The sequence below is a fragment of the Urtica dioica genome, chromosome 11, assembly GCF_054948205.1.
Source record: "Urtica dioica subsp. dioica isolate 48M chromosome 11, U.dioica_male_clone48M_v1_H2, whole genome shotgun sequence".
Taxonomy (NCBI): domain Eukaryota; kingdom Viridiplantae; phylum Streptophyta; class Magnoliopsida; order Rosales; family Urticaceae; genus Urtica; species Urtica dioica.
Window position 1 is genome coordinate 15254638 of NC_142766.1, and position 14780 is coordinate 15269417.

General features: G+C 34.6%; 1 protein-coding gene and 1 long non-coding RNA gene across 2 annotated transcripts; both read left to right on the forward strand.

The window, feature by feature from the left end:
* Positions 1 to 6996: 6996 nt before the first annotated feature.
* On the forward strand, positions 6997 to 8949 carry SIP4 (SOS3-interacting protein 4). Its single transcript, XM_089630020.1, has one exon. The coding sequence runs from the start codon at positions 7283 to 7285 to the stop codon at positions 8561 to 8563; it is 1281 nt and encodes a 426-aa protein (XP_089486146.1). The 5' UTR covers positions 6997 to 7282; the 3' UTR covers positions 8564 to 8949.
* Positions 8950 to 13511: 4562 nt separating this feature from the next.
* LOC149381574 (uncharacterized) lies at positions 13512 to 14516 on the forward strand. Its single transcript, XR_016293959.1, has 3 exons — positions 13512 to 13656; positions 13911 to 13989; positions 14320 to 14516. It is a non-coding gene; the product is annotated as an uncharacterized LOC149381574 (long non-coding RNA).
* Positions 14517 to 14780: the final 264 nt, after the last annotated feature.

Consider the following 14780-nt stretch of genomic DNA (forward strand, 5'->3'; position numbering starts at 1 on the left):
AAGACAAAATTGAGAAAAAAATTTCAAGACCCAAAAATTTTCCAGATTTCAAACCCATACGGAAACAAGATTTACAAAACCATTTAAATCTTCCATCGAAACTCATTTTCAGATCCACTTCCCGAAATAAAGAAAGGCTCAAATTTGTTTCCGATGAAAAAAAATTCTCAAACCACCAATTTTTTTTTAAATAACATTGTTGCATGTATGTAAATCGTTAAGGCTTATCTTGTTTCTGAGCCGTCGGGTTAGAAATCCACCTCCGTTCTTCAATCGGCGCCGATTTTGTTTTTTGAATTTGAATCGCCTCTTAGGGTTTTCGTTAGAGAGGTTTTTTTTTTGCTGTGTGAAGATTTGGTTTGGTCAGATGGTTGATATCCCGTGTTAATTGTATCCCTCAATTTGCCCGATGTAGTTATGGCCGATTAATTTTATTTCAATTTTAATTAATGGGTTGAAAATTTTGGGCGGGATTTGGCTGGATTCTAATTAATGTACGATTTTTTTTTTAATTTTTGGGGTGAAAATGGGCGGGAGTTATTTTTGGTCATTCAAGTCTTTTAACATGCTGTAAATAGATTGTTGTGTTTATTAACAGGAAATTAACAGAAAATTGGCTAAAATCAAATTTTCTATAGCCGTGTGACTATATACCTATATAACCCTATAATTATGTGCTATATATAAGCACACTGAAGCCTCAAACAAACAGTCCAAATTGATATCACTATGCCTACCTCATATTTAAATATCTCAATCCAAACAATCAAATGTTTCGTCGCTGATTTCTACAGAACCAATAACCTTTTTTTTTTCTTTCTTTCTTGCCCGTGGGTACACTTAATTTTTATATATGTATTATTAATTCTATTATCTATAGTACGACTTACATTTAAAATTTTGTAGGGTATATTTAAAGTATCTCAGCGTGCGTAAATTTAAATTTAAATATATATTGATAACGAAAACTTGTTAAAAGAGCTACCTCGGTGATAATCAATATATAGAGTATGAAAGCTTACACACATCTAAGATTCAGACAGGAATATTTTTTCAATAGGCGGATCTATTGACAAAGAGAAAATAAAATAAAAAGTGAGTTGAGCGTGTCAAAGATAAGTGTAGATCAATGACGAGAGAACTATATGAGAATTATGTGCGGAGAAATTTCATTTTTTAGGACTTCGAAAGTGAATAAATATCAAGATAAGATCTACTAGTTGAAAATTTTAAAAATTAAATTTTTGACTCAAATTTAGACAAAAATTCTTTTTCAGTCAAATTTTTCATTTTAAATCATTAAATGCCATCCGCATTTATTTTAAATCATCTTAATTTTCGAATTTTATCTGAATTCATCTTTAAATCTTTGAATTTCTTCCGAATTCATCGAAAAAAAACTTAAAATCATCTTAAATCTTCGAATTTCATCGTAAATCACTATGAATTTAATCGGATTTCATCGGAAAAAAATTTCAAATTCAAAATCCTAACATTTTCAAAACCGATCCAAATAATCTAATTATCACTCTAATCACTCTTAAAACTATCCTACAAAAATTCAAACACGAAATAAAAATAAAAAAATCTTACTTTTTTTATCACTATTTTGAGCGTCAGAATCTTAAATTTGAAAGAAAGAAAAAAATCATTCTGAGTGAGAATGAGAGGAGAGTGAAAAAGGGAAAATGGGTTGAAAGGGCATTTTTATCCGATTTTTAATCAAAAATTTAATTTTATATATTTTACAATTATGAAGTCTAACATTGATATTTCTTCATTTTTGAAGCCCAAAAAATAAAATTTCTCTGTGTGTGCGCATCTCCTTTGTCATTAGTTTGCCTTTTATAGTATATCCACTCTCCTTGATCCTTGATTGACAATTTGACGATATGCATATTGCATTCTTATGACTATTATATACATGTTATCGAATTGCTTTACTTATTTAACAGTAAGCCTCGTAGCTTGGACATTTATTTTCGTAAGTTCGTGGCTACATTTTGTTATATTGATATACATTTAATTATTCTTTGAATAACCTACAGTTTCTTTCTTTGATCTTCTCGTTTCCGCTCTTTACTTTTTAGCCCCTCAGATTATGAGCTTGGCGTATCTTTATTCTTTAGTCATGTACTTTGGACCTCATGGTAGAAGCTAGCATATACCAAGCTAAAGCTAGCCATGATTAGTCAACTTGGATTATTCACCATTGTAATAATATATTAAATAGAAGAAGTTTTAGAAATTAGACATTTGGATTAGAATTTCAAAATCATTAACGTGTGAATAATTTTTTTAAAAATAGCCAATTTCAATACAATCTCACCCAATTTCAACCCCAAATATACCCATGAACATCTTTTTAATTCAAAATAATATATGCTAGTATTATTTTGGAATTAGCAATTAAAAGGTCGACTTTGACTCCTTATCCTCAAATATTTGATTTTAATATTCCATATTTGATTTAATTTTTTTTAATTAATCAACTTTCTCCCAGGTGGCTTGGTGGAGTATATTGAGATATTTTACCAACTACTTGACTTTGATAAGAGAACTATTATTCATTTTAATTAAAGCATTTAACACAAGGACATCACGACGACGTCTTTAGCCACGCCAGTGGATCTTTATATATAACCATAAATTTTACAATTAATATATTTAAGATTAGTAATCAATTTCCTTATAAGATATATATAAGATAATTGAAAGTCATATAAACGATTTAAAACACAAATCCTATTTAGTTTAACCTGTATTTATATTCTACCGTGTGGTTAGGGGCCGGTGGATCTCTTTTTCATGAAAATATTAATAATAATAATAATAATAATAATCGTTGACTCCATACACCGTCGTCCGTCATAGTTAAGATTTATATTTCTGACATTTATTGAATTATACCGACATTTGCTGTACCTTGCTTCAATAACTTTTTTTTTTTAAATTTATTTATTTATTTTAAGTCTTACAAACAATATTAATGATATAATATTTGTGTTATAAGGAGAAGGATTTGGCGGTTGTGGACCTCTTCTGGGACCGTGGGACAAAAATAATTGAAGTTTTGATCAAGTATGACAGGCGTTCATATATGCATATAATATATGTTAATTCTTACTTAGGTAGTCACATCAAATTATTGACTGTGTTTCTTAAAAAAAAAATAATTTAAAATGAAAGATAGATAATATATTATAATACATTTTTGCTGAAAAAATAGATAAATTATACAAGGAAAATATTCAAAATATATAATCATTAAATAAATATTTTATCTGAGCATATTAGAATCATTTCAAATAATATATTAGTGTGTTTTATAAGATATTATGTCTGTAAAAAGTTGTCGTGGGGGAGGCGGTAGAGGCTCTGATCGAGAAGCTCGGCGGTGGCCCGGTGGTTCTGAATTTGGGAGATTTTTGTTGGAGGCAAAGGGTTGGGCGCGTGGTTGTGGCCGAGGTTTGGAAACCTTCTCGCGAGATTTGGCGGCGGCAGCGGCAATGGTCGGCTTTCTTAGTGATTTTACGTTTGGATAGTTCCCTCATACGAGTCGAAGAGGTAAACATACAATGTTGGGCTATATAGTCCTCTCTCTCGAAGACGACGAAGTCCGTACCTTTTATTCTCTTCTTTCTTTATGAACGACATTGTTTTCTTGAGTTGTTGTTGGGCTATATAGTTGTTCGTTGTTTAATTTCAATAAAAAAAATTATTTTGATTTTTTAGTTTTAATATAATAAGAAAAGAAATTAAAAGATTACGATAATACCCTCTTAATTGGTTCGCACATGATGCAAAAAAAAAACTAACAGAATTGAAGAAATATTGACGGAAGGAGTTTTTTTTGTTGAACAAAACAGGAGTTCAAGGTAAACAGTTTAATATAAAACAAAGTAGCAGGGGCAAGTTGTGAATTGGGTAGAAGTTCATGGAGGAAAATGTAATTAATCCTTAAAACAATACAGATTATCTTCTATATGCATATGAAGAGCTTGCTAATATGGTACAAAATCGGAGATCATCACACCACTTCCATGAAAAACAAATTTAATCTTAGCAACTCGTCTCGCTTCCTCTTTATTCTTATTGTTAAGAAAGATCGATGAAGATAACGAGTGTGCCAACTTCTCAAAAGCATAAGGAAATGAAAATGATACGCACTATGTTTTAAGCTCAAATTTATCTCTTTTTAGTTGCGAAAATGATAATCATCAGCGGTCATGTGAGAGAGGGTGTGGGCCCCACGTGTCAGGTAGGTCCCACTGCTTTCTCACATCAGTAGTCCGCTGACCACTGATGATTATCAATCCTCTTTTAGTTAACATTATATAGACAAGTAATTCATCTATAGCCAAGTTGCAAATCCATAAAAGGAGACAATAAAATATAAACTATGAATCTAATCAAACAGATAATAAAATTTAAAAAATACAACACTAAAAGGAATCAAGATCATTTTGTTGGTCTGGCTCTAACATGCACCATGCGCGACAGATTTCATGCTTACAAAGAAATTCTATGCGATCTTATTAGAATTATGGGTTTTACAACATCAAATTTGGGAAGATGAAAGTCTGTTTTCTTAAAAGAGAATCATAGTGAATGAATTTATTTGATTAACCTGAAAACTGTTCATGATATTCAGCTTATATAGCTGAGTAAATATGACAACAATAGAGGAAAACCTATAGACTAACAAACAACATATCGTTTGTGTACAAAAGTCTAAAGCAGAAAACTAATAAACGACATACAAGGAAAAGACTGAATAAATATTTTGAACTACAACCGGAGAAGGTTGTCACCGTTGAAGTCTGTCCCAGGTCGAAAACCAAAAGATTTTGGGTTTTGTACAAGGAAGGAGACATTGTTGCAATTAGATGGCAAAGAAGAAAGGGGAGTCATATTCCTTCATCAACAATAATAACAATAATAAAACTACATCGTAAATGTTCTTATTTTCTTTAATACACATTTGGAAAATATGATCGTTAACATATGCAATTTAGTTTATCCCAATAGTGTTAAAACTAGTAATTTGACTCGATGGACTAAAATACTTTTAAAAATCAAACTAACTAAGAAAAATATGACTCTATGGTTTGTCACCCCTTCTAAACCAACGTTTATATGTCAAATTAACAACAATTACAAAGGAATGAGCTTCTTGGTTCTTGTTAACCAAAAAAATTAATCTTTTAAGCAAATTTTGTAAAGGCTTGAAGTTTCATCGACTGCTAAACCAATTTGTTTTTATTATTGCAACTGTGGAAGAGAGGAGCCGAGAATTAGCATGCAATAGAGAAGTAAAAATGTAACTTACTCGTCTCAGCGAGTTTGAGACTTTTAACGATAGTCACAGTTCCAACGATGGTGAGACAAGGAGAATAAATACCAGAGTGATGCGAGAGGCATTTTTATCATCAATTAATAAGATTCCAATACAACATGGATCGTTGTGAGAACAAATCATCACATCGATTTTGTCGAATATTTGTCTACTTTAAGTAAATGTTGATTGATTTTCGAAGATAATATTGGCTAGCATAAAGAAAATGTGTTAAAGATGAGTGAGAAAAAAAATTATTTTTTGGTCTAAAGTCTTTCATATTTATTTTGTTTCTAAATTTTGGGAACAAGACTTGTAAGTGTGGTTGATAAAAAAAATAAAAAATTGGCTACGTAAGCCACCTAAACTATATGAATTGTAAATTAGCCAACCTTTGGTAAATAATTTGTAAATAGCCAACTTGCATACGTGGCAGCCAATTAACTACCTAAAATATATGTTTGGTTGTGTTAAATAAGGCTTCTATTAATTTGTTAATAAGTTTACTTGGTTATTTACAAGAAATTAACCAAAGGTGGGCTATATCTCAATCCACTATATCCGTGTGGCTATATAACTTAATAACCCTAAAAAAAATTAGTTCGAGTGATTTTTCTATTTTTTTTTTAGGTAAACATCAGTATGAGTGACTAGAACGGCGCAAAAAAACCGTAGAAACCGTAAACCGGACCGGACCGGTGATTTTTAGACCGCCGGTCCGGTTTAAAACGGTTTTTTGTTTTCCCGGTCCGGTCCGGTCCGGTTTACTCAATGCAAACGGTCCGGTCCGTTTTAAAAAAAAAAAAAACCGTTAAACCGGACCGGACCGGTTTATTTATAAAAAAAATAAAAAAAAATAAATTAATGTCCAATTAGCCAAATTAGACATGTGCATGTATTTAACTCCCATATATGACTATATGTTTGTGTTTTGGTGGAAAATTAATGGTTTTTATTTTTTTTAATTATGTAAAACGGTTCAAAACGGTCCGGTCCGGTCCGGTCTAAACGGTTCAAAACGGTCCAAACGGTTCAAAACGGTCCGGTCCGGTCTAGATGATTTAAAACGGTCCGGTCCGGTTTTTACAGTTTTTTGGTCCGGTCCAGTTTGGATTTTTTTGAACCGTTTTGAACGGTCCGGTCCGGTTTTTTGGCCGGTTTTGGACCGGACCGGACCGTGCACAGGCCTACGAGTGACTCTTTAAAATAAATAGATAAAAGACTATTTAAAATAAATAAATAAATATAGCATGTCGAATGTATTTTTTTTTCAAGGAAAAATGTATATTCTTTTAAAACTTAAATGTATACCATTATTCTTGCGAGCAAAAAAACAAACCGTCTACATTATTCTGTATTTTAATTTTGAACAGTGGCAAAGCCCCGGTCTCGAACTTTTCAAAATTATAAATTTTATCTTAAATTTTTTATACTTGGTAGCTCAAATTTATGTGATTTTTTTTTTTCAAATTTGCCCTTTCTTAAGATTCCACTGATTCTGAAGAGTAGCTGTACTCTTTCAAATCCTTGTTTGAAACTTTGAATTATTCGCACAGACAGTAAGTTCAGTACACCCACGAATGATATCCGCTGGACCCACACCTCCTATAACTCAATTATTTATTTACAATTCACTTATTTATTAAAAAAAAAAACTGTGTTTGTTTCTCCTCCGAAACTTCTTCCACCCCGGAAAACACGCGTATTGAAAACCAAGAATATACATATGCACAACAACATTCCCGTCTATACCCGCATTTGTCACTTCCAAACCCAAACAAATAGAACACAAATAAAACAACATCTTTTCTCTTTTTAAAAGAAAATAAAAACCCATTCTCATCAAAATCTCTCTTGCAGGTTCGGTTCATAGAGCCGGGCAGAGAATCATCAAAACCCGAGATTCTGAGCGAGCGCGAGAAGGTTCGATCTCTGGACGAAGCGATGCCAGAGATCGAACGGCAAGGCGACGAAAAGCTTCTCTTCGACAAGTACGAAATCGGGAGGCTTCTCGGCTGCGGAGCGTTCGCGAAGGTGTACCACGCGCGGGAGGCCAAGACCAGCCGGAGCGTGGCCATCAAGGTCATCAACAAGAAGCGCCTCCTCTCATCCAACGCCAACCTCGCCGCCAACGTCAAGCGCGAAGTCTCCATAATGCGGCGGCTCCGCCACCCCAACATCGTGCGCCTCCACGAGGTGGCCGCCACGCGCGGGAGGGTCTACTTCGTCATGGAGTTCGTCAAGGGCGGCGAGCTCTTCGCGCGCGTGGCCAAGGGCAGGTTCTCGGAAGGTCTCGCGCGTGACTACTTCCGCCAGCTGATCTCAGCCGTCGGATACTGCCATTCCCGGGGGATATTCCACCGCGATCTGAAGCCGGAGAATCTCCTCATCGACGACCTCGGCAAGCTGAAAGTTTCCGATTTCGGTCTCAGCGCCGTCGCCGCCGATCAGATCCGCTCCGACGGACTACTCCACACGCTCTGCGGCACCCCCGCCTACGTGGCGCCGGAGGTTCTCACGAAGAGGGGATACGACGGAGCTAGGGTCGACGTCTGGTCCTGCGGCGTGGTTCTCTTCGTCCTGATCGCCGGTTATCTTCCTTTCAACGATCCGAATCTCATGGCGCTCTACAACAAGATCTACAAGGGAGAGTATCGCTGCCCGAAGTGGATGTCGCCGGAGCTCCGCCATTTCCTCTCGCGGCTCCTCGAGACCGATCCGGGGAAGCGGATCACCGTGGACGAGATGCTCCGAGATCCGTGGTTCTCCAGTGGCGGCTACGACGGCGCGGCGGGGTTCCGAGGCTTGCCGGAGAAGGACGAGGACGACGATGACGACGGCGACGGCGTCGTCGTGGACGACGTTGGACACGTGGCGGAGGAGCTGAACGCGTTCGACATCATATCGTACTCGTCGGGGCTGGACTTGTCGGGGCTGTTTTCTCCGGCGGGAGGGGCGGCGGATAGGGTGGTTATGGCGGCGGAGTTGGGGGCGGCGGCGGAGGTAGTCGAGGAGTTTGCAAAGAAGGAGGGGATGAAGGCGGCGAGGAAGAGAGGTGGAGCCGCGGTGGAGTTGGAGGGGCAAAATGGTAATTTGGTCGTCCGGGTCGGGTTTTTCCGTCTTTCGGACGGGTTGGTGATCGCGGAGGCTAAGAGGAAGGTCGGGGATGTCTCGGCTTATGCCGACATGTGGAGGAATAAGCTCCGGCCGTTTCTGTCTGTGTAAATTATGCACGGTTTTTCTTATGATTTTACCTTCATTTTTATTTTTGTCCAGAAAAAGAAAAAAAAATTGTATGAGAGTCTATTTTGTGTCTGTGTGTTTGCCTGTTTTGTTGTTGTTGTTGGTATTTTGTGTTAATTTTGATTAATAAACGTACTGCTTAAGAGTAGTGTATAGTTTTAGGGGAACTATGTCGGAGTTAGATAGTCGAGCTTTGTTTGTTGAGTCGAGTCCAAGGTTGTTTTGTATATATTCATTTGTGTATGTAATGGATTCATCGATCGGCATTGGAGAATGAAGAGTTTAGAGTAACGTCTCTCAAACTCAGACTCGTTCAGCCGAGTATTGTAATACAAGTTATGACCATGACTTGTTGATTGTTTTTGTTACGTTAATTCTTCGAAATATTCCTTGTTGGAAATAGTCTTAATCGTATTGATAGCGAGTGGTTGATTTTGCCCCGTGGAACATTTTCAAAATGTGAATCAGCGCGTGGAAGAGAATAAAGTAAGATGCGCATAATTGGAGAGCGGAGATTCTTCTTTTGAAATCAAAGCAGTCCTCGTTTTTTTTTTATATGAATTCGATTTCGTGTCTTTTTTTGAAAGAATTAGGCAAAGCGTCGTTGTCCACCAGAGAGAGGACGAGTTGGGTATGTGAAGTTGTGAACGGGACGCAAATAGTGCGTCCAATTAAATTGCAAAAGTTGACAAATATCTATGTCTGTGCAGCGTGCTTTATAATTTTATTTATTTATTTATTTTTTTTATATCGAGAGTAGCTAAATAATCTGTCTTCTTTACAAAAATAAATAAATTTTTTATTTTATTAAGAAAAAATTTTATCATGTCCGAAGTTAATTGATTAACTGATTAAGTTAATTTAATTTAATTAAAAAATAGTCCATCAGATTTAAATAAATTAATTTTTTATTAAAATTTTAAACGAAACTTAAAAACTAGGTAATTGCAACACATTCTTCTTTTTTATTTGGCGATTTGTGGATTTAATTCTCTATCAATTTGATTATTTGTTTTCATTTTTAGCTGTTCAGAATAATGGTGGACAGGGTGAACTTAACTTAGATGGTCCAGGCTGTTAATAATAACTTTTTTTTTTTCTAATTATAAAAGTTCTTTGAATTTGTAACCACCACATTATTGTCATTTAGCCTTTTCTTTTGTCGTTTTCCTCTTCCAATATTTTCAACACAAAATAAAGGAAAGTCACAATATTGTATTATTGACAATTTTCAAGCGCTCAAAAGAGGGAAGTTTCACAAACTTTTTCTTTTACTGTTTATATTTTGAAAGCTATTGTACTAAAAGTGTGCGATTTAATGTTTTCAGAACTCATATTAGTGAATTACTATATAAAAAAGATCTAAAAAAAATTATGGAGAAGAGTGATCATTCCCCCAATCTGCTTTTGGGTTGTTTAATTCAACTTAAGGTTACTTTTATTATTTGATGAACATCATGAATCTTTTTTTTATAATTATTTTAATCAGAGAAACAAATACAATAATTAGGTGGCTTTCGTTTTCAAGTGGTTCAGAATTCAGATTATTTTACGAAACACGCACAACTCTCTCACCAAAAAAAAAATAATAATAATAAAAAATACAAAGGAAACAGACAGCTGGCGAATTTTATATAATATTTTTGATTCAATAAAAGATGAAATTAAATAATATTTACAATTAGGCCAACACTCGGAGTTTCCCAGCCAGACAACACGGGAAAGTGGGTGGCTTTGAAATTGATGTACTATCTTTGGGTGTTTTCAGTTTTGTTTATTTTCGATACAATTAATTTTCATGTGCTTCAAATCATTCTATCTTACCATTTGTTTTCTTCCTATACTGAAGTTTAGACACTTCACTTAAAACATATTTCTGTTTTTTTTTTTCAATTGAGAAACTGTAGTGTAGAGACATGTTTTGCGTGACGCAAGAAATGACATATCCTAGTTTTATTACGTACAGTATTAAATTTGTATCCCAGCTCATATATGACATAAAAAATGGTTAATAATTGCTACTTCATATAATCTTGGCAATCATGTCTATCTATAATTAGAACCTTAGAAAGTGACGCGCAAAAGCAAAAGATGCAATTGCTAAAAAGATCACGATATGGTTCAATTGGTTAATCTTTAATTAATGGTTCGCTTGAAGGACTTGTTAGCAATTTAGACAAAATTAAAGCAACTTACTTTATCATTGTTTCACTTTTTAGCTACTTACTTCATGGAGCAAATTTGCTCTAGCCAAACCAATACATCCCACTTTTTTTCAACGAATAAGAATTGAATAAAAAGTAAATATATATATATATATATATATATATATATATATATATATATATAATTACCATGTGAGATAAAATTCAAGCTAGAATAGAGATTTAGCTTACCATTGAAGATGAATATTTTTGCTTAAATAGGTTGTAACTTGAAAAATTTATGTGACAAAATGGCAAATGAAGCTAATGTGATATTGGTTTATCATTAAAGATGCTCTTAAGGATAATAAGAAGATCAGGAATCTTTCAAGCGGGATAGTGTTGTGGATTTCTTATTAAGATAAGTTACATGCCTAATAAGTGTTCGAAGCTTGGATTTAACTAGATAATTATTGTTATAGCGTAAAAATGCCACCCCACTAAAAAATGTCAACAATGACTTAAGTACAAGGCTAAAAAAAGATCGTAGGCCAAAATGAGTTCTTAGTCGAAAGAAAATTCTAGGCTAAATGAGATTTTAGGCTAGAAAGGGGATTTTAGGCTAAAACAAGATCTTAGAGTAACATGAGATCATAGGCCAAAAAGAGACTCTAAACCAAAACAATATAATAGGCTGAATAGAGATCCGTAGGCCAAAATGAGATCTTACGCTAAAAAAGTGATTTTATGCCAAAACGAGAGACCCTAGGCCAAAACGAATTCGACTTCGAAAAGGAGAGCTTAGGCCAAACGAGATCCTAAGCCAAAAAGAGACTCTAGGCCAAAGGGCGATACTAAACCAAAAAGAAATTCTAGGCCAAAACGAGATCCTAAGTCAAAAGAAGACCCTAGGCCATAACGAGATCCTAGGCCAAAAGAAAACCCTAGACCGTGAACTGAAAGGAGACCCTATGTCAAAAGGAGTTTTTAGGCCAAAGCGAGACCATTGGCCAAAAGGAGATCTTAGGTTGCTATCTGAGGCTTGTAGTCGAGTGGGTGGGTTTAGCACTGGCCATTATGTAGGCAATTTCTCTTTACCTTTCTCTTCTTAAGTTTTCACTTATTTTGCTTCTTCTAAACTAGCTATTGCCTGCTATTTTTGTTTGGAAGATTGTGATCTAGGCAGGGGCGAAGATGGAAACTAAAATTAGTAGGGGAGTCTTAAAATAAATTTTGGGGGATAAAAATAAAATATATAAGAAAAAAAGGAGTTGAAAATAATTATTATATAAGAAAAAAAACTAAGTGGGCTAAAATTAAAAAAAAATTCTAATCTGCAGGTCCGCGAAGTCTAGGACATTAGCAACAGTCTATTTTTTTTTTTTGTATTGGTCTGTTCCCGTAATTTTCTCACTGTTTTGGAATTCGATGAAATACTAGTCAACATCCATATATTTAACGTACATGTGAATGAAAGTTTTGGAAATGCAAATCTGGGAAAAATGTGCATGAAAAATGTGCGTGTGTGTGTTAGAGAGTTATGGAACTACACACTTTCGTCGAAATATTGTTCCGGGAAGTTATCTGCTGTATAAAAATTTTCTATGTAAATTTTCAATAGGGAAAATAACACATTTATACCCTGTGTTTTAGTGAAATGTCGAGTTTAACCTTCGGTTTTCAAAAATGTCGAGTTCATACCCTCTGTTTAACTAAAATGACGAAATTATACCCACTGTTTAACTAAAATGACGAAATTATACCCTGAAATAGACAACAGTGTCACGCATATTCTTTTTATATTGACTTTTCATTGACGTTGATTATAATATGTATATATAAACACCAATTATCTTTATTAATTCGCGCCATATATGTAATTTATTTAAAAACTAAAAAATAAACAACAGTCTCTTAATCGTGAAGAACACAGAAAGAGGCAAATGGGTAAACATCGATAGTTAATAGTCATCAAAATCGCATATTCGAACAGAGAATCCAGAATTTAGAGTTACAATTCGAACACGGAATGAAGTCATTTCTTAGGAGGTATGAGTTTTATTATTTAATTTCAATTTAAAGCTATTTTTATTTCAAAATTGAGAATTTGGAAGTTAGGGCACTGATTTAGATTTGATTTGGTTTTTCTTATATAAGAGTTAATATCAATGAAAGAGAGATTTGTGACGCTGTTATTCATTTCAGGGTATAATTTCGTCATTTTAGTTAAACAGAGGGTATGAACTCGACATTTTTGAAAACCGAGGGTTAAACTCGACATTTCACTAAAACACAGGGTATAAATGTGATATTTTCCCTTTTCAATATAATCTTTTTTATATGGCGTTATATGATGGCAAGTCTAATTTTAACTTGATTACATGTTTCCTGACGTTTTGTTCTTTATGTCCCGTCAACTGTCTTGTTATTACCTTAAAAAAAAACTGTCTTGTAATTAGTATCCTTATAGGTCAAAGGTTTTGATGATGTCTAGTGCTAGTTGCTAATTATTGGGCATCGATATGTGCTTGCGTTTTTCATGTTCCATTATTTTCCTAATTTGTTGACTTTTTTTTTTTTTTTTTTTTTTTTTTTTTCCTGAGTTTATTAATTCTTTGCGATTATTCCTTTGTTTTTGAAGGTCACTGATTGGAGATTTATAGAAATAGAGTTTAGAGTTGAGGGTTGCATTATTTTCCTTGTGCGTTGACAAGTTATTCAATTTTCTGCCACCTTTTTTTTTTTTTTTTTTTCGAGTTCATTCATTCTCTGAGATTATTCCTTTGTTTTTGAAGGCCAGTTGATCTGCATTCATCCCTTTCTTTTACTTTGATTAAACTTGAGTTACGTTAACTTGGGAAGCAAGAAACTCCCAATTCGACCGTTAAAGACCCTCTTTGTGTAGTAAAAGAACATACTTCAAAAGGAAAGGTAAAGTTAAATCTGTTTTCTACTCGACAGAAACATATATAACAAACGTTCTAAGAAGAATTCGTACGGGTTTTGTCAATTGAAGATTGCATTGCTAAGTTTCAACTTTCAAGCTTTTAAGAAACTGTTTTGTTGAATCAGTAGTTGATTTAGAAGCATATGTGGTTGGATTCATAGCTGAACTTCTGATCGCTCTCACCCTCGCCGCACAAGTATTCCATCTTTTCTCTTATTGATCTAATCCAGTTTCCTAGGGTTTCGATCGAAGATCACCTCGGAATTTTCGGACGATTTCGCGGTGGACCCATAGGCGTCGCATCAGTCAGCACAACGGTGAGCTCAGATCCGGAGCTTGGCATACCATGATCATGCTCTGGTTAACCGAAATTTTTTCAGACTTGGGTATTTTGACACTCTTCATCGGGTCTAAATGAGATTGTACGAGAAAAACGTTGCAGTTTCTGACATTGTTGAAAGTGTTTGCAGCTTGAATGGGCATGACAGAATCCGAAGAAGAAGCTTTAAATTTCTGTACAGGGTTTATAATAAAATCAAACTTGCACACACCATGCTTACTCTCCCATAATGGCTGATATATATATATATATATATATATATATATATATATATGTATATATCTCATCTCATCTTTATTGGTTACAGATTTGATGGAAGCTCCGTCCAATATGGTTGCTGAGAGCTTACAAGGGCATTGTTGAAGAGACATGAAATGACGGCGATCCATCTTGATGGATTCCTGCTATTGTGCATTACTGTATTCTACATAATTCACAGCCTCTTTTGAGTTTCTTCCACTTCCAAAAATTAAGAAAGACATTTCAAAGAGCGTGCAGTTTCGGGAAATAGTACCCACTCTGTCGTTGCTTTCCTATGTTCACCGGTTGTGGCGTTTAATGCGCTCTTTTGATGATTTTAGCTATTATGTTTATTACCTCGTGATAGACAATTGATAAAGAGAACGAATGGAATAAAGCGTATGTCTTATGGTGCTTTGTTTGAGAGAGTATATCTTCTTTATGATCCATTGTCTAACGATTTCGGAATTCTTGTTGTCTTTTATTTTTAAGCTAATAATTTTTCTGGCTCTAACTATCATGATCAGG